The 19718-nt window shown below is 42.4% G+C and overlaps 1 protein-coding gene across 6 annotated transcripts in view; it reads right to left on the reverse strand.

Annotated features, from left to right (window-relative positions):
• The window catches only part of LOC135520244 (myocyte-specific enhancer factor 2D homolog), a 76992-nt gene that overhangs the window by 34768 nt on the left and 22506 nt on the right, over window positions 1-19718 (reverse strand). For all 6 annotated transcript variants that reach the window (XM_064945649.1, XM_064945648.1, XM_064945650.1 and 3 more), the window contains exons 2-3: window positions 5355-5727; window positions 3295-3498 (exon numbers count right to left, since the gene is read on the reverse strand). In XM_064945649.1, the coding sequence (XP_064801721.1) occupies window positions 3295-3498; window positions 5355-5408 (258 nt within the window). In that variant the 5' untranslated portion in view covers window positions 5409-5727. The remainder of the gene's footprint in view (window positions 1-3294; window positions 3499-5354; window positions 5728-19718) is intronic.

Genomic DNA, 19718 nt, shown 5'->3' on the forward strand with positions numbered 1-19718 from the left:
GTGAGTATAACAGAACTGATATTGCAGGCGAAACCCTGAGGAAAATCAAAACAGGAAGTGGCTTCTATTTTGAAAACTCCATGTTCCATAGCCTCCCTTTGCTGGTTTTAAAGGGATATGAACCAGATTCCTTTTCCTATCGCTTCCTCAAGGGGTCAACAGTCTTCAGACATAGTTTCAGGCTTTTATTTTGAAAAATGACAGAGTTTCCCTCTCCTACTGTGAAAGACATTTTCGGTTGATATATTATCATTTATATATTTTAAAAACAACCTGTGGATTGATTATAAAAAACATTTGACATTTTCTGTGGACATTATGGAAACTATTTGGAATTTTCGTCTGCGTTGTCGTGACCGCTCTTTCCTGTGGTACATAACACGGCAAACAAACGGAGGTATTTTGGATATAAAAATAACCTTTATGGAACAAAAGGAACATTTGTTGTGTAACTGGGAGTCTCGTGAGTGAAAACATCTGAAGATCAAAGGTAAACGATTAATTTGATTGCTTTTCTGATTTTCGTGACCAAGCTACCTGATGCTAAGTGTACTTAATGTTTTGTCGTGCGATCGATATATTTACATACGCTTGGATTGCTTTTGCTGTAAAGCATAATTTCAAAATCTGACACGACAGGTGGATTAACTAAAGGCTAAACTGTGTTTTCCTATATTGCACTTGTGATTTCATGAATATAAATATTTATAGTAATATTTATTGAATGTAGCGCTATGCTATTAAGCGGTTGTTGATGACACTCATCCCGTTAGTGGGATTGCAGCCATAACAAGTTAAGAAATGCGAAAAATTAACTTAACAAGGCACACCTGTTAATTGAAATGCATTCCAGGTGACTACCTCATGAAGCTGGTTGAGAGAATGCCAAGAGGTCATCAAGGCAAAGGGTGGCTACTTTAAAGAATCTAAAATATATTTAATTTGTTTAACACTTTTGGTTACTACATGATTCCATATGTGTTATTTTAGTGTTGATGTGTTCACTATGATTCTACAATGTAGAACTAAAGAAAAACCTTTGAATGAGTAGGTGTCCAAACTTTTGACTGGTACTGTATGTAGCTGCACATTTCAGTGTTAGTACAAGTGCTTTTGAGTATTGGGTCAGTATATCTGTGTGTTTGTATATTAATGTTCTGTATATTTATGAGTGTGTATATTAATGTACTGTGTGTGTATGAGAGAGAGAGAGTAGGGTACATAATAAGCATAACATATGACTAAGTGTGTGTGCGTGACTGCATCCAACTCCATAATTCATACACCAAAGCACTTGCTTGGAGGGAGGCAGAGCGGCAAATGGACACATTTTGTGCCCATCCGCTCAACCCCACTCCTCTCTTTCCTCTGTCTTTCTCCTCCTCTTTCCCCACTCACCAGTGCCAAGAGATTCATCTCAACTCTGCCCATCTCCCTCGCTACACAATACAGATCAAACTAAACAAGCTAGATGGAGCCTCTCGGTCTGAGGAATGGCAGTAGAACAGTGGTTCTCCTCTGGGCCTGAGGCTTGCTGAAGGAGATGGAGATGCATGGGGGAACCCTCATATGGATTCAGGCAGTGACACACTCCCGCGCCGAGGCATCTGGCCTGAATATTGTATGAGGCATTCTCACGGGCCACTGCAGAGCGGGCGCATGCACACAAACATGAAGGCTTTACACACAAATACAGGCAGACACAGACACACACACACACACACACAGCCAGTGGAGCTTAAGCTAATGTGGCCCGGAGCGGCCCAAATCCCTGCCACAGCACACACACTTAAGAGCCATCTGCAACTGGAGCTCCATGTAGCTCTCCCACTGAAAGCCCTCACCTCTGCCATCCAGACAGAAAGACATAGGAGACAGAGGAGAGAGAAACAGCGAGAGAGACACTCTGAATGCGATCTCAGTTATTCCACGTGGTAATGGACGGCTGCAACGGCTGTACCAAGAATTTCATGATCCAGTGACATGGTCTTTATAGAGCGAAAAGGCTTCACTGTATATGAATTATAAGTGGCAAGTTAATATTTAAATAGCCAGTTAAAATGTATCTGCCCATTTTTATGAACCCATGAAAAAACCTGCGTGTATAAAAGGGTCAAGGCAGATAAATGATACCGCACATCCATGTTGGTGGAAAAAAGATACCACTTGAGGGCTCATTCGCTCAATGTAACCTCATTCACATTCCCTATCTAGAAACTCTCTCTATGCTCCTCCTCCTTTGTGCAACCCTCCATTTTGTGATAGCATGGTTTCATGGGGACCGGAGGCTTTTTGTTGGAGTGGCCTTGGAGCCCCGGCCAAGGCTAGGGGGTGGTGACAGCAGGTCCAGCTGTCCCTACCTCTGCCCTCCCGCCATGATCCCAGGCACCAGGCAGCCGGCCAGGCCTGGATGGCTACTGGAACAGGCCCCACACAAGCCTGTAATCTGGCCACAGCACACTGGTGTACATTTAAGGCCTTCTAGAGCCAGCCTATGTTAGCTAGGGGCGGCCATGCTAGGCTAACTGCCCTCTCAGTCTCTCTCGATCTGTTTCCTTCTTGGTCTCTCTGAGGTAATCTCATGGAAGTTACTGTACCTGCCCTCTCACTAGACATTTGCTTTAAGAGGAATTAAGGCTTGTAGCTTGTGTTTATATTTGTATACTCTGGCTATGACAAACACATCCAAACAACTCTGGATTCAACCAAAGATTCAGAGAAAAGCACACACAAAAAATAAAAGCGATCTTGAATACTCTAAAAAAGAAAAGAGAAAGAAATAAACATCCCTTTCTCTTGCTACATAAATAAAGACCGGATGGAGCTGATGGCTTTGGATTGATTGCGCTCATCCAGACCAGAGTGGTGGTAGTCAAAAATAAAACAGCTCTTGATATCAAGAAAACATAACACCAGGTCATGTGGGCCTGCTTTCAAATATAAATCATGAACAGAAATATTGCCTACTTAATTTGTTAAAAATATATAATACAAAATAAAACAGTCAACAGGTTATAGGCAAACCCTAAAATAAAGTGTTATCAAATGTAAACTACCTTCTAAACAATCATATTATGACCATATTATGACCAAATTACAACTATATTACAACCACGGATATAAAAACAAAATGAAACACAGCGAGCCATTTCATTACTGCCTCTCCACCATGGCACTGTACTAAAATACCATATTGTAACACCTCTCCCCTCCCCCTCAGAACACACAACCACCCTGTTCACTCTCTCCTGCAGGGACTACAACTCCTCCTCCTCGCTCTCCCTCCTCCATTACCTCCATGATGTCGACGTTGGTACGGCTCTCGTGGGGCTCGTTGTATTCGGTGTATTTGAGCAGGACCTTGTCCATGTCGGTGCTGGCGTACTGGAACAGCTTGTTGGAGTGGTTGAAGATGATGAGGGCGATCTCACAGTCGCACAGCACACTCAGCTCGTACGCCTTCTTCATCAGACCAAACTTCCTCTTGGTGAACGTCACCTGTGAGGGGAGGGAGGGTGTGGGTATATTGGGGGGGTATATTAGAGGGTGGTAGGGAAGGGATGTTGTGTGTGTGTGTGGGGGGGGGGGGTATTGGGAGGGAGAAGGGGGGGATTGGCAGGTGATATTGGGAAGGGGAAGGGGACATTTGGCATAGAAGGAAAAAGGAAGAGCATTAACATTAGCGATATTGTAAAAGTGAAGGAATTTGTAGTAATAATTGGTTAAATGTAATAAAAGTGGGAGGGACTATATCAATAACAGTAAATAATAGTCTCTTAGAGAACAGCCAATGTGTGAACAAACAACACATTACAGACAGCTAATTAAAGGTGACAACCGGGATGAGGTCCTGCAGTGTGTTGTGGTTGTGTTTAATACCACTCCCTTGGTTTTGAGGCATTTATGCAATGGGGGAATTTGAGTTTGTTTGTTTTGCTGTAGACAGGATCAGAGAGGAGCGCGAGGAAGCAGACGCATGGAAAGGAACCACACAAGCAGATTCTACAGCTGCCATGTGAGACCTTCAATTGCTCGCTCTCTCTTTCTCGCTCTCTCCATCTCCCCTCTCTCTCTATAATTGCTTGAGCACCCCCATGTTACACTGATGCCTCTCTATGGGACAGGAGCCAGCTTGTGTTCTCCTTGTCCTCCCCACGGTCTCCGTTTCCCTCTCTCACTGTCTCCGTCTCTCTCATTTCCTCGCCCTCATTTCCTTTTCTCTCCCTTTTCCTCTCGGTGTCGTTCTTGCTCACTCATTGCTTCCCGCTGCCACAAATCAAATTATATCGGGGTCGTATCCATGGGCAACCGCCTACCACCCCCTCCCTCAAACCCCATCACACACACTCCCACAATCAACTCCACACACACACACACACACACACACACACACACACACACAACATAGAAACAAGGGGAAGAAAGTTCAGCGAGGACAATGGCAAGCCAGGCTCACAGAGCTGATAAACAATACTATTACAATGACTCTCATAACCAATTATAAGACGGTTTATCACAAATAGAAATGCTCTGATTTGTCGGAGGCGTGAGGTACACAGAGTCTTCAACAATAATTAGTCTTGATCCTTCCTTCGACATGAATGCCAAGATAAACAAGCTGAACATAACTGACATTAAGAATAGAATTGCAAGTAACCAATGGCAACGAACGACAGAACAAGAAATCCGCCATGAGAGGGATGAGTTGTTTCATGGCCGTGTCCTGACAAGTGCGGTTGTGTGGCGAGGAGAGGAGGAAGCCACAGTGACAACCACAACCTCCCCAGCTGCTCTACTTTCTGCACCTGCAATGTTTCAGGAGTGTTCATGGTCTCTGTAGCATTCGGCGTTCAGTTAATAATCCATTACTATGTAAAGTATTTGTGGTTCTCACGCTCTCTTTTCACAACATGTATTTCACATGCTGTTGAATTTCCGTCAGAGTCTATAGCCTTGGGGACGGGGCCAATCCATTAGTGCTAATGACAGTATATTGTGATCAACATCTAGTAGGATGATGGTTCACCAATATTTCTATCAACTTTTTATGAATCAACATAATGCTTGAATGCCTGAAGCATTTTGAGTCTCTGTGTGCTGCTCTATGAAAATGGGCACCTATAAAGAAATACAAAAACTTAAGATGACTTCAGGACCTCGATCCACCTGGGGATTGGGGATGGCAGACGCATCACATCCATTACTCAATAAGCTCAAATGAACCAAAGCCCATTAACCAGTTAATCATTTTTAGAAAGATCATTTAGCCTGTCATCGTCTTGGAAAAATACTGGTGTAGTCATAGGCATGATAGAGTTCTAACATACAAATAAACATTATGCACACACACACACCTGTCTGTTCCGTTCGTCTGTGATCCTCTGTATTTGGATCTTTTTCCTTCCCATGGTTCCGGTCTGGCGGTGGGAGGGGCAGGGGGCGTGGCGGGGTCGGAGGGCACGGCTGTCCTGTGGAGGTGGTTGGTGGGCACTGTTGCCGACTAGGCGCTTGGCTGTCGCACTCTTTCTCGTACACACTCTCTCTATCTCCCTCCGCTCCACCTGTCTATGGCAGCTGGTCAAGGAGCTCTTACCCCTGCAGGAAATAAGGAAGAAGAATGGGACCACGTGGCAGGGCCTTCAGATCATGGTCTGTACAGCAAGCAGGTCATCCACTGGTCCTCTGAATTAGCATCCTCTTCCCCTCTTTAATGCAGGTGTGTTACTCCTGGAAAACAGAGCATCGGATCAGTATGACATTCGGGAGAGGTAGAGGTATTGTTCATGTACCATTCCTGCCAACATCCTTCAGAATCAACAATTGTCTTAGCCTTTTAACCTCCACAGTATTCGACAGAGAAACCAAAGCGATGCATTTAAGTCAGGACTCCTTTCGGACAAATTAGAAGCACGATTCGAAAGAGCAGCCGCAGCAGCAGCGGGGGGAACTGAAGGATGGAGAACCCTTCTCTTGGGGTTAGTGTTTCTATGGGGGCAAGTGTGCCCCTCAGGGGGGCCACAGGGAGAGAGGCTGTGTGTGTCAGCTTTATTAGAGGCATCACCGCCACATAACTGATCTGTTGGTTTCCCGCAGCAACTACCTGCCTGCCCAACCTGATACGCTGCATGTGATTCCCAATCGAAGGCAGAGCCCGGCCCCATGGCCCAGTGAGAATGCTCGCCATGTGTGGGCGGGACGCTAGTGCTCAGAGCTTCTGTTGCGTTTTGAAGTAGGCTCTTGGATTCTGTCACTGAACCAGTAATGTTATCATTACCACTAGGTTTTGTTATCTAAACTGTGGTAATTTGGCACCGTTCCATGTTAGATAACACAGTGTTCCTTTAATATAATGAAAATAAGTGTATTTAAAAATCAATATTTAATTGAAGACAGAAAGGTCAAGGTTAAATCCGCAGTTGAATTAATAGCAAAGCTGGCCACCCCATCTCTGTTTTGGTAAAAGGCTGAGGGAAGGGACTGGATAAATGTAACCACTCAAATTCTGAGAAAGAGCTATGGACCGACCATTTATAAGATTCTAAATTATTGTTTTAACTATGTTTTGAGGCTATATAGTGTTTGTTTATACTTATAATGTTTACAAACATTGGCGTAAAAACAAGCTTTTATTTTGGGTTCTGATGGGGTGTGACTAACTAAGCTCATGAGGCATTTCTACAGTTATATTCTTTTAAGAATCATTAGGTAAATATCATTGTTTTAATTAGTTCAAAAGTGGGTGCAGCAACTGCAGATTACCCCTTTAACTAAACAGGGTTTTATTATTTATTTTTTGCAATGTATAGCAATTTCTAACAACAAAAAGAGAGAAGGCAAATGAGAGAGTGCAGAGTACATGTGTGCATATGAATTCATGAATGAATGAACGAACGAGCAGACAGCAACCTAGGAATGGCAACAGAGGCATGGACCATTTTAATTAAGCCCCACTACTACTACTATTTGTGGTTCAGCCTTAAAAATAGCTCTCTATATATACATCCAGACTGTGTACTGTTCACACACACCCGCATGACAGTGGGAGCCGAGACATTGCATTAGAGTGAGTGCATCTGGAAAGCCTTGAGTGCAGTTTCAACACTACATCACCCACATTGTTTACCTGAGAGAATAGTAAAACCACCCCCTGATTAATGCCTGTTCTGCTACCATTACCATAAAAAAAACAGTGACGTGATAGAACGGGTTCTGTGTGTCGGTGTGTGCAGGTACCACACATTTTCTTTTAGTTGAATCAATTGCCTTCACTATGGCAATGCGTTCTCCATGAATTATGCCCTACGTATTTGGCTTGGAGGCAGGACAATAGGAGAAGTCTGAGAAAAGGGTGTTATGCATGTCATAATTGTTCTCTTAAAAATAAAGCCCTAGCAAAATAAATAGAGGTATCTTCAGCTCCCGTTTTACATGTAAAATATGGAGGGGTTGTATTAGGGCATTTCCATGGCAATGGAATTACGCTTTTTCACTTTGGCATACATTTTCAACAAAAACAATTGATTTCAAAGTTTAACAAAGCATATAACTCAATGCACAAGGACTACTTTGATCATTTAAATGGAACATTTCACAAAAACGCATTTACTGGAAGAACTGTGCAGATGCAAAGTTTGGTAATATAATTACGGTAAAATCTCCCTCAGTTTGTTAAGCGACCACATTTTAGAAAAAAAGTAAATATCTGCTCAAATTAAGATTAAAATATGTCTGCAGAAAGAACATTCAACACCTTTAGTTTGAAAAATAATATTTTGGTTATTGAACTACAGTAGGTGAAGTGAATAAACATCTGGTAACAGAGTTACGGTAACAGAATTACATCATGAGTCCCTGATCTGTACTATATAGAAATGCATAATTATGGCTATGAATATATTTCTCTTCATGGTGATGTATCCTGAATAGGTACACAAAAAAAGTATAAATATGCAACATCCTTCTTTTGGTTATTATTCTACACACTGTTTATGATTGTAATGAGCTCCGCCCCCAAACAAGACCACATTTGGTTGGTCCGGACCAGACCAAATCTGAAACAATCATAGACGTCTATGTTTCACAAGATTGGACATCACAGTAGAGTCGAGTACAGTAGAGCACAGTAAAGTAAATATGTTCAGTATAGTACATTCAATTATACTGTACTTTACTGGTGTATTGTACTCTACTTTACTCTACTGTCCAAACTTGTGAAACATAGACTTCTATGATTGGTACAGATTTGGTCCGAACAGGGCAGACTGACCAAATTTCAACATCCATGGAAGTGTGATGTTGGTCAGTGCCCAGTGGGTGAGGATGCTTGTTACAGTAAATGGAAAGAGGGTTGGTGTCAGTAAGAACCGGGAGAGGTGACATTAATGAGAGAGAGAAAGAGAGAGAGGAGAGAGAGGGGCAAGAAGAGCCTTCTATGCCATCAAAAGGAACATAAAATTTGATATACCAATTAGGATCTGGCAACAACAAAAAACTTGAATCAGTTCTAGAACCCATTCTCCTTTATGTTTGTGAGGTCTGGGATTCACTCACCAACCAAGAATTCACAAAATGGGACAAATACCAAATTGAGACTGCAGGCAGAATTCTGCAAAAATATCTTCCGTGTACAACGTAAAATAACAAATAATGCATGCAGAGCAGAATTAGGTCGATACCCGCTAATTATCGAAAACCTGAAAAGAGACGTTAAATTCTACAACCACCTAAAAGGAAGCTATTCCCAAACATTCCATAACAAAGCAAATATTCCATAACAAAGCAATCACCGAGAGATGAACCTGGAGAAGAGTCCCCTAAGCAAGCTGGTCCAGCAACACAATTAGACCCAACCAAATCATGAGAAAACAAAACAAATAAACAGAGCAAACTAGGATGCTATTTGGCCCTAAACAGAGAGTACACCGTGGCAGAATACCTGACCACAGTGACTGTCACAAAATTAAGGAAATCTTTGACTAATGTACACACTCAGTGAGCATAGCCTTGCTATTGAGAAAGGCTGCTGAAGGCAGACCTGTCTCTCAAGAGAAGACAGGCTTTGTGCACACTGCCCACAAAATTAGGTGGAAACTAAGTTGTACTTCCTCACCTCCTGCCAAATGTATGAACATATTAGAGACACATATTTTCCTCAGATTACACAGACCCACAAAGAACTCGAAAACACATACAATTTTGATAAACTCCCATATCTATTAAGTGAAATACCACAGTGTGCAATCACAGTAGCAAGATTTGTGACTTGTTGCCACATGAAAAGGGAAACCAGTGTAGAACAAACGCCATTGTAAATACAACCTATATTTATTTATTTTCCCTTTTGTACTTTAACTATTTGTACATTATTACAACACTGTATATAGACATAATATGATATTTGAAATGCCTTTATTCTTTTGGAACGTAATGTTTACTGTTAATCCTTTATTGTCACCAATTTGTAAGTCGCTCTGGATAAGAGCGTCTGCTAAATGACAAATGTAATGTAATGTAAATGTTTATTTCACTTTTGTTTATTATCTATTTCACTTGCTTTGGCAATGTAAGCATATGTTACCCATACCAATAAAGCTCCTTAAATTGAAATTGAGAGAGGGTGAGTGAGTGAGTGAGTGAGTGAGTGAGTGAGTGAGTGAGTGAGTGAGTGAGTGAGTGAGTAGGTAGAGGATGTCCAGACTGTTTTTACAGTGTTGCTTTGACCACCAGATGACAGAAAGAGAAAAACAGTTATGATCTGAACATAACAGTATGCCAGTGGAAGGGAGGACAGTAGCAGGTGACCCAACTGTGGTTTGTGACTACTATGATTTCCCATTGTAGGCAATTCAATTGCAGCAATTCCCTTACAGATTTATCAGTAGTTCGATTAATGATTTGGTAACAGAATTCCGAGTTTGAATAACTTAATAATTCATTAACAAACTTGATATTAGTAAAAACACTACAACTATTTGGTTGGTCTTCCTTTACTTGTTACTTTTGTGAACTTTCATTATCCTCCCTCCTCATGAGGGAGATAAATAAGAACATATCTTCAAGATTCGAGGGTTTTTGGTAACGGAATTTCAAGGCACAAGTTGGACTGTTGCAGTAAAAGCGAACCGCCACACTGGTGGTCACGAGTCATGAAGGCAATCAAATTCCATGTGACCATATAGTCACGGTAATTAGGCTTCTCCAAGCTCTGATTGTGCTAATGGTCATTAGTAGCCCTACCAAACTTGCTAACTGCCTGGTACTCAGCACTCTATTGTCCCTCTAACCACACTGTCATCAATGATGGCCTCTACTAAAAAGAGGATCAGCTTTCTATAGGCTAGGTTTACTATATTAATTTCTCAACTTTCTTAATATTAAGTATATTGCTTATATTTACAACAGGATTATAGCCTGGCATGAAAATAAACCACGGGGAAAAGAGTCCTCCACTCGCTATTTAAGTGTACAATTTCCCACTGCCCCCGTTTCGATACAGGTGCATGATAATAGTCCATTCTAAATCAAATAAATTTCACACATATATTATTTAGTATATGTAAAGACAAGATTAAATCAAGAATAGTCTGATGGGTGACAATATTAGCCTATCACTTGTGAATTATATATTAACACTTGTGAATGATGCCGAGACCTTTTTTTGTGCGATTTTCGAATCATTGTCGCACACCTCATGAAGCCTAGCACATAGACCTATATATTTTAATAAGGTTTGTATCACAAGGGGCGTAGAGCCTAACTGGCACACATAAGCAGCACGTGAGTTTCAAGTGTGGGGAAGATCATTTTCACCATAAAACTCACCTTTATAATAAAAGCATTACATGCATAATTGCATTTGGAATCACTTTTGATAATGGTGCTTTCCACTAATGGAACATAGCCTACTACCATGTGCGCAGTGCTGCGCTTATAATGTGAAATAGCCTAGTAGTTGATCAACATTTTAAGCTAAATGTTCTGATCTGTTGCGTCAGCCACATCGCGGAAAAAGTTTTTTGATGAAAGCGACGGTAACCTGCCTAAAAAAGCAAAGGTAACCTGCCTAAAAGGTTTCCCCCTGTTGCATTCACATCGGTAGCCATGAAGTACTTTGAAAGGCTGGTCAACACCATCATGCCGGAAACCCCAGACCAACTCCATTTTGCATACCACTCTATACGTTTATTTTTATCATAAAAGACTCCATAGCCTTGCCAATGACAAGTATACCCATAACATGATGCACCCACCACTATGCTTGAAAGTATGAAGAGTGGTACTCAGTGATTTTTGTGTTGGATTTGCCCCAAACATAATGCTTTGTATGCGGGACATAAAGTTAATTTCTTTGCAATATGGCACTGTCTTTCCTTTTTTCACTCTGTAATTTAGGTTAGTATTGTGGAGTAACTACAACGTTGTTGATCCATCCTCAGTTTTCTCCTACTACAGCCATTAAAACTAGGTTTTAAAGTCACCATTTGCCTCATGGTGAAATCCCTGAGTGGTTTCCTTCCTCTCCGGCAACCGAGTTAGGAAGGACGCCTGCATCTTTGTAGTGATTGGGTGTATTGATACACTATCCAAGGTGTAATTAATAACTTCACTATGCTCAAAGGGATATTCAATGGTCTGCTTTTCTTTTTTTCATCTACCAATAGGTGCCCTTCTTTACGGGGCATTGGAAAACCTCCCTGGTCTTTGTGGTTGAATCTGTGTCTGAAATTCACTGCTCGACTGAGGGACCTTACAGATAATTGTATGTGTGGGGTAATCATGTTAAAAATATATATTTTGAATAATCTTAAAACTATTATTGCACAAAGAGTGAGTCCATGCAACTTAAGCAAATTTTTAATTCTGAATTTATTTAGGCGTGCCATAACAAAGGGGTTAAACATTTCTAAAGACAATTCCACTTTGCCATTATGGGGTATTGTGTGTAGGCCAGTCAATTTAATAAATCAAAACTTCAGGCCGTAACAAAATGGTGTAAAAAGTCCAGGGGTCTTTACTTCAACATTATTGTGTTTTAATGTAAATCTAATACCTTTCAATAATTTTTCTGGTCAATGTTGTCCAAGACCCTTTTTTCCATATGTTTGACCAGAAATGAAAGCCTTTCCTTATTCCATATTTGTTGGATGGAATATGGTTGCAAAATGTATATATGCCTTAATTTCTAAAACATGTCATTTGACACCCAATTTGACATGCTCCTATGAACTTCACATGTGTGTGCTCATGGGTCCTTTTAGATGTGAATGCCCATTATATACTAGCAAACAAGAGAAACTCTGGAGGGGGTTGTTATATTTGCCAAAGACTGTAGAAGTAACAGGTTTATACTGAAAATACTCAAACTAAAACAGAAAACACTTTTGAGTTTTATGTTATACACTCAAATAGTAGAGAACTAGTGAGTGAGCAGAGCACTACTCCTGCCATAGGAACATTGGTCTACAGTTCAAAGGCAGCGGTCCGTGCGATTTGTTTTGGGCTGCGGGCCGGTCACACATGAAAAGGCTGCTTTATCTGCCCGGGTGCTCAAACCTCAACCTTTTACCCTTCATGCTGTGGGAGTCAGCCTCCCATGTCTGATGTCAGGTAGAATCTCTCCTCTCACATTGAAGGCAGAAGGCCTGGAGAGTGTCTACTGACTGACTGACTGACTGAACAAGGGAGTGTGAGACACTTTAGACAAGTAACAGATTAACACTGATAAAAGCTATTCTGCAGTGGTCCTTGCATTGAGCCCCGAGGAACCCCCTAAAATATATGCAATTTGTATCTGTATTGTTGAAGATATTTTAGTGTGCAGTATACTATCAACAGCTACACTACACGGGGAAGATCTTTGAACCGTAAGGTACTCACGACAGAATAATCCATAAAAGAACAGATACACAATGGTGCATCATTTGTGTGTAAGAGTTCAGAACATCTGTTGCTGTTCTTTCAACCATTTCAGAGGACCACCTCCTGTTCAGCCTATGAGGGAGCAGAGTCATTGGCTACAAGGTGGTGCAACACAGTAGGAGCCACAGTGTCGCATAGAGTTGCCACCACCCATCCTGCATCGTGTGTCATAGCCTACAGTGCAGAGGCACAGGGGTCACGACTGAGTCATGACATATAGCACAAAAGACAATTGCATGCCACAGCAGCAGAGCATATGTGCAGAGAGATGTGTTGGAGAGGTTGTGCACATGTATGTCCTTCTGTCAATGCATACTGTATATACGTGTATGTATGACTGTCAGTGTAGGCGGCTATACGTGTCAAGCTGTCAATTGTGTGTGTGATATATATATATATATATCCAACTTACAAAGAGATGGACATGTGTGTGTATATACACACACACACACACACACACACACACACACACACACACACACACACACACACACACACACACACACACACACACACACACACGTCCATCTCTTTGTAAGTTGGATCAGAGCACCCAGGGGCGCAGAGACAACAGTCAGAGGTGGAGGCTACTGGAGTCAGGCCGGAGCACTGCAAAGAAATCCATCACCTTTCCCACTTAGCACCAGAGCCTACCAGGACTGACCACAGTCTGCTCATAACAAACACAGCTACTCTATAGTTAGGAAACTGTTACTTACTCCCAAAACAGGAGAAAACTAACCTTTACAATTGAATTACCTCTCATTGGCAACTAATTAATGGTTATGTTTTATGTATCCAGATCTGTTTGAGAGCAGTTACAAGCTTTGCTGTGTATATGCTTACACTGCCTTGTTGGCAGACATCACCAATATCAGAGGAGTCACCTACAGCTCTGCTGAGGACTCAGATTTCATTGGAAGCAGCCAGAATCTCCCTCTCTGGTTGCATGGGGCTGCGGTCTCTGGGGAGGCTATCAACAAGACAGATCTCGCTCTCAGTTTGTGGTCCAGGCAAATCAATACTTATATTCAGTATCACCATGGTCACCCTAGCTAGGGTAAAGGTAAAATCCCTTCTCCCTGTATGAACGATGACAGTCTGGCTGCTCCATACAAATGAAATTGCTACTCAAAATCGAATCTAATTCAATCAAACCAGAGTGCCACCATGGTATTGCGTATAATCATTGCAATCCACACCTGAGGCATGGAGGCCACCTGAACAGAGGAGCAGGAGTCTGATTAGTTAGCCTTTCATTGGGGAAGACGTATCCGCAAACACAGGCAGTAACAAGCTACTGATCTCTCTCTCTCATCCTGCCCAGTGGGACTCTGTGCTTTCACCCCAACCTTGGGCTGTAGTCCCAGCACCAGCTGTGGGATATTTACAGCCTGTTGCCTCATGTTCCAGCACAGCCATTCCGCTCGGCTGGCCCGCTCCACTCTGCCTGTTGACTGACCGCTTGTTTGGTTAGACGGGTGTGCATTGTGCCTTATTAACCAAAGTGTTCAGTGTGAAGGTGAATCTGTATGAGTGATATGGTGGAGAAATGTATGATGGTAGGCTTGGATTATTTTGAGGAAAGGAAGGAAGGATGGGGGCTGGACCTGGGTCTGCTGTTTGGTTGTGACTGGGCTTGTGCCTGTGTGCATGCTGCCAACACTGGCAGGGGAATATGATCCCACCCCCCTCCTCCTCTTCACCAATCGTAGGGTGTTTTTTTGTGAGGGGGTAGCTGCAGTGCAAGAGCAGCACTTCTAGAAAGGGGTGGGAAATTGGAGGAGGTTGGACAGGTTTGGGATGGGCGGTAAATAGATCTGCGCTACTCGGCTCGTGAATCACACCCCCGCTGCCAGTCTTGTCAATACTGCAGTCTACCCCAACAACAAACACACACACACAAAGACACAACCTCAAAGCACCCAACTGCCATGGAACTACCGCCACCACACACACACTGCCGGTCAAAAGTTTTCGAACACCTACTCAATCAAGGGTTTTTATTTATTTTTTTACTATTTTCTACACTGTAGAATAATAGTGAAGACATCAACACTATGAAATAACAAATATGGAATCATGTAGTAACCCAAAAAAGTATACAATGAATCAAAATATATTTTATATTTTTGATTCTTCAAAGTAGTCACCCTTTGACTTGATAACAGCTTTGCACACTCTTGACATTCTCTCAACCAGCTTCACCTGGAATGCTTTTCCAACAGTCTTTAGTTCCCAATATGTAGTTCCCACATATTCTGAGCACTTGTTGGAAGCCATTTCCTTCACTCTGCGGTCCGACTCATCCCAAACCATCTTGTGGAGGCCAGGTCATCTGATGCAGCACTCTATCACTCGCCTTCTTGTTCAAATAGCCCTTACACTGCCTGGAGGTGTGTTGGGTCATTGTCCTGTTGAAAAACAAATGATAGTGGGACTAAGCCCAAACCAGATGGGATGGCGTATCACTTCAGAATGCTGTGGTTGCCATGCTGGTTAAGCGTGCCTTGTATTCTAAATAAATCACAGACAATGTCACCAGCAAAGCACCCCCACACCATAACACCTCCTCCTCCTTTTTGGTTGGAACCAAAAATCTTGAATTTGGACTCCATACCAAAGGACAAACTTCCACTGGTCTAATGTCCATTGCTCATGTTTCTTGGCCCAAGCAAGTCCCTTCTTATTATTGGTATCCTTTAGAAGTGGTTTCTTTGCAGCAATTCAACCATGAAGGCCTGATTCACACAGTCTCCTCTGAACAGTTGATGTTGAGATGTGTCTGTTACTTGAACTCTGTGATGCATTTATTTGGGCTGCAATTTCTGAGACTGGTAACTAATGAACTCATCCTCTGCAGCAGAGGTAACTCTGGGTCTTCTTTTCCTGTGGCGGTCCTCATGAGAGACAGTTTTATCATAGCTCTTGATGGTTTTTCTGACTGCACTTGAAGAAACTTTCAAAGTTCTTGAAATGTTCCGCATTGACTGACCTTCATGTCTTAAAGTAATGATGGACTGTCGTTTCTCTTTGCTTATTTGAGCTGTTCTTGCCATATTATGGACTTGGTCTTTTACCAAATATGATATCTTCTGTATACCACCCCTATCTTGTCACAACACAACTGATTGGCTCAAACGCATTAGGAAGGAAAGAAATTCCACAAATTAATTTTTAAGAAGGCACACCTGTTAATTGAAATGCATTCCATGTGACTACATCGTGAAGCTGGCTGAGGTGAGGGCACTCGGAGTGTGGTGTCAGGAAAACGACCTCTCATTTAACATCAACAAAACAAAGGCGATGATCGTGGACTTCAGGAGGGAAGTCACCAGAGGGAGCACCCCCCATCCACATTGACGGGACAGCAGCGGAGAAGGTTGGAAATATCTAAGTTCCTGGGCGTACATATCACAGACAAACTGAAATGGTCCACCCACACAGAGTGTGGTGAAGAAGGTGCAACAGCGCCTCTTCAACCTCAGAAGGCTGAAGAAATTTGGCTTGTCACCCAAAACTCTGACAAACTTTTACAGGCGTACAATCGAGAGCATCCTGTCGGGCTGTATCACAGCCTGGTATGGCAACTGCACCGCCCTCAACCACAAAGCTCTCCAGAGGGTGGTGCGGTCTGCACAATGCATCACCGGGGGCAAACTACCTGCCCTGCATGACACGAACAGAACCCGATGTCCCAGGATGGCCAAAAAGATCATCAAGGACAACAACCACCCGAGCCACTGCCTGTTCACACCGCTATCATCCAGAAGGTGAGGTCAGTACAGGTGCATCAAAGCTGGGATTGAGAGATAGAAGCTGTTTTTCAATCCAAGGCCATCAGACTGCTAAACAGCAATCACTAACTCAGAGAGGCTGCAGCCTACATTGAGACCTAATCACTGGACACTAATAAATGGATCACTAGTCACTTTAAACAATACCACTGTAAATAATGTTTACATATCTTACATTACTCATATCACATGTATATACTGTATTTTATACCATCTATTGCACCTTGCCTATGCCGCTCGGCATTCGCTCATCCGTATACTTATATGTACATATTCTCATTCACCCATTTAGATTTGTGTATATTTGTAACGGTTCTCTTCTTCCTCTTCCTCTGAAGAAGAGGTGTAGTAGGGATCGGACCAAGATGCAGCATAGTTTTCATTCATGGTTCTTTTAATAGCGAAAACCATACATGAAATAGACTACAAAACAAGAAACATGAAAACCCGAAACAGTCCCGTGTGGTACAAACACTGACACAGGAGACAACCACCCACAAAATCCAACACAAAACAGGCTACCTAAATATGGTTCCCAATCAGAGACAATGACTAACACCTGCCTCTGATTGAGAACCATATCAGGCCAAACATAGAAATAGACAAACCAGACACACAACATAGAATGCCCACCCAGCTCACGTCCTGACCAACACTAAAACAAGGAAAACACACAAGAACGATGGTCAGAACGTGACAATATTAGGTAGTTGTTGGGGAATTGCTAGATTACTTGTTAGATATTACTGCACTGTCGGAACTAAACTCAGCAAAAAAAGAAACGTCCCTTTTCAGGACCGTCCTTCAAAGATAATTCGTAAAAATCCAAATAACTTCAGATCTTCATTGTAAAGGGTTTAAACACATGCTTGTTCAATTAACCATAAACAATTAATGAACATGCACCTGTGGAACGGTCGTTAAGACACTAACATCTTACAGACGGTAGGCAATTAAGGTCACAGTTATCTGCGTGAACGTGCCTTATGCATGCTGCAAGGAGGCATAAGGACTGCAGATGTGGCCAGTGCAATAAATTGCAATGTCCGTACTGTAAGACGCCTAAGACAGAGCTACAGGGAGACAGGATGGACAGCTGATCGTCCTGCAGTGGTAGACCACGTGTAAAAACACCTGCACAGGATCGGTACATCCAAACATCACACCTGCGGGACAAGTACAGGATGGTAACAACAACAACTGCCCGAGTTACACCAGGAACGCACAATCCCTCCATCAGTGCTCATACTGTCTGCAATATGCTGAGGCGCTGGATGGAGGGCTTGTAGGCCTGTTGTAAGGCAGGTCCTCACCTGACATCACCGGCAACTACGTCGCCTATGGGCACAAACCCACCGTCGCTGGACCAGACAGGACTGGCAAAAAGTGCTCTTCACTGACAAGTCGCTATTTTGTCTCACCAGGGGTGATGGCCGGATTCGCATTTATCGTCGAAGGAATGAGCATTACACCGAGGCCTGTACTCTGGAGCGGGATCGATTTGGAGGTGGAGGGTCCGTCATGGTCTGGGGCCGTGTGTCACAGCATCATCGGCCTGAGCTTGTTGTCATTGCAGGCAATCTCAATGCTGTGTGTTACAGGGAAGACATCCTCCTCCCTCATGTGGTACCCTTCCTGCAGGCTCATCCTGACATGACCCTCTTGACAGTTTTTGTTCAGTTTATGTCTCAGTTGTTGAATCTTGTTATGGTCATACAAATATTTACACATGTTAAATTTGCTGAAAATAAAAGCAGTTGACAGTGAGAGGACAGTTGACAGTTTATTTTTTTGCTGAGTTTAGAAGCAAAAGCATTTCATTACATTTGCATTAACATCTGCTAACCATGTGTATGTGACCAATAAAATCTGATTTGATTTGAGAGAATGCGAAGAGTGTGCAAAGCTGTTATCAAGTCAAAAGATGGCTATTTGGAGAATCTCAAATATAAAATATATTTTGATTTGTTTTACACTTTTTTTGGTTAGTACATGATTCCATATGCATTATTTCATAGTTTTTATGTATTCACTATTATTCTACAATGTAAAAAAGAAAGAAAAACCCTTGAATGAGTAGGTGTTCTAAAACTTTTGACCGGCAGTGCACAACAAATCACAAACAAGTCTGTCGCAGAAGGCACTGTCACTTAACTGTGCACAAACACACATAAAGAGGTCCACAACACTGGTGTAGTCAGGTTTGTTGTTGACAGAGGCTTGTCTCCATCACCACGCCATTCCTGTGGCAATGTGGTTTGACCTGTCAGGTGACATCACAGACTCACATACAAACAGGACCACACCCACTCACTCAGCCCTGGGAGTTGGCAACTGCTCCCATTCACCTGGAACGCTCCTGGGGCCATGCCAGAACAAAAATAATAACAGGTGCCTAGGTTATAGTATCCCTTGCTGCTTTCCACAGGTTCTTCCCCCAGTATGTCTCTAATGGGAATACTCAACCCATCATCTTTCTATTTATTCTCAGCCTTTCGGGTAGAGAAACCTACTGGATGCCCCTCCCAAAAACTTCCCTTTTTCACCTCGCATCAGATGAGGGCCAACCACCTCTGAAGGTCTGAGAGAAAAACACCCTCTAGACAAAACACTGATGACATCAATGTGACATTAAGGGAGAGGGTGTGTGTGCACAGGTCTGTGTGTGCAAATGTTGGTTGTCACCAGTCGAACATGTTCTGTCAATGAGGCCTTTCTATGACATAAACATGATAATGAGTCTGAAACTACTCAATGGCACACCAAAACTTGTGATGTTGTTTTCAGGAGATTACCCATGTTTTGCACAACTCTATGTATAGAAGGAGCTTGCAATGTGTTTACCAAACGTGTAATAAGTGTACATTTTTGGTTAGACAACAAAGGTTCTTTCACTAACCTCATTTGAAGAGTTCAACCTAGTTCTATTGTATCCTGCACATCTTCTATGCACCTGCAGTGACTCTCACAACATTTCTCATCATTCTGTTATTCTTTATAGGA

The sequence above is a fragment of the Oncorhynchus masou genome, chromosome 29, assembly GCF_036934945.1.
Source record: "Oncorhynchus masou masou isolate Uvic2021 chromosome 29, UVic_Omas_1.1, whole genome shotgun sequence".
Classification (NCBI taxonomy): Eukaryota; Metazoa; Chordata; class Actinopteri; order Salmoniformes; family Salmonidae; genus Oncorhynchus; species Oncorhynchus masou.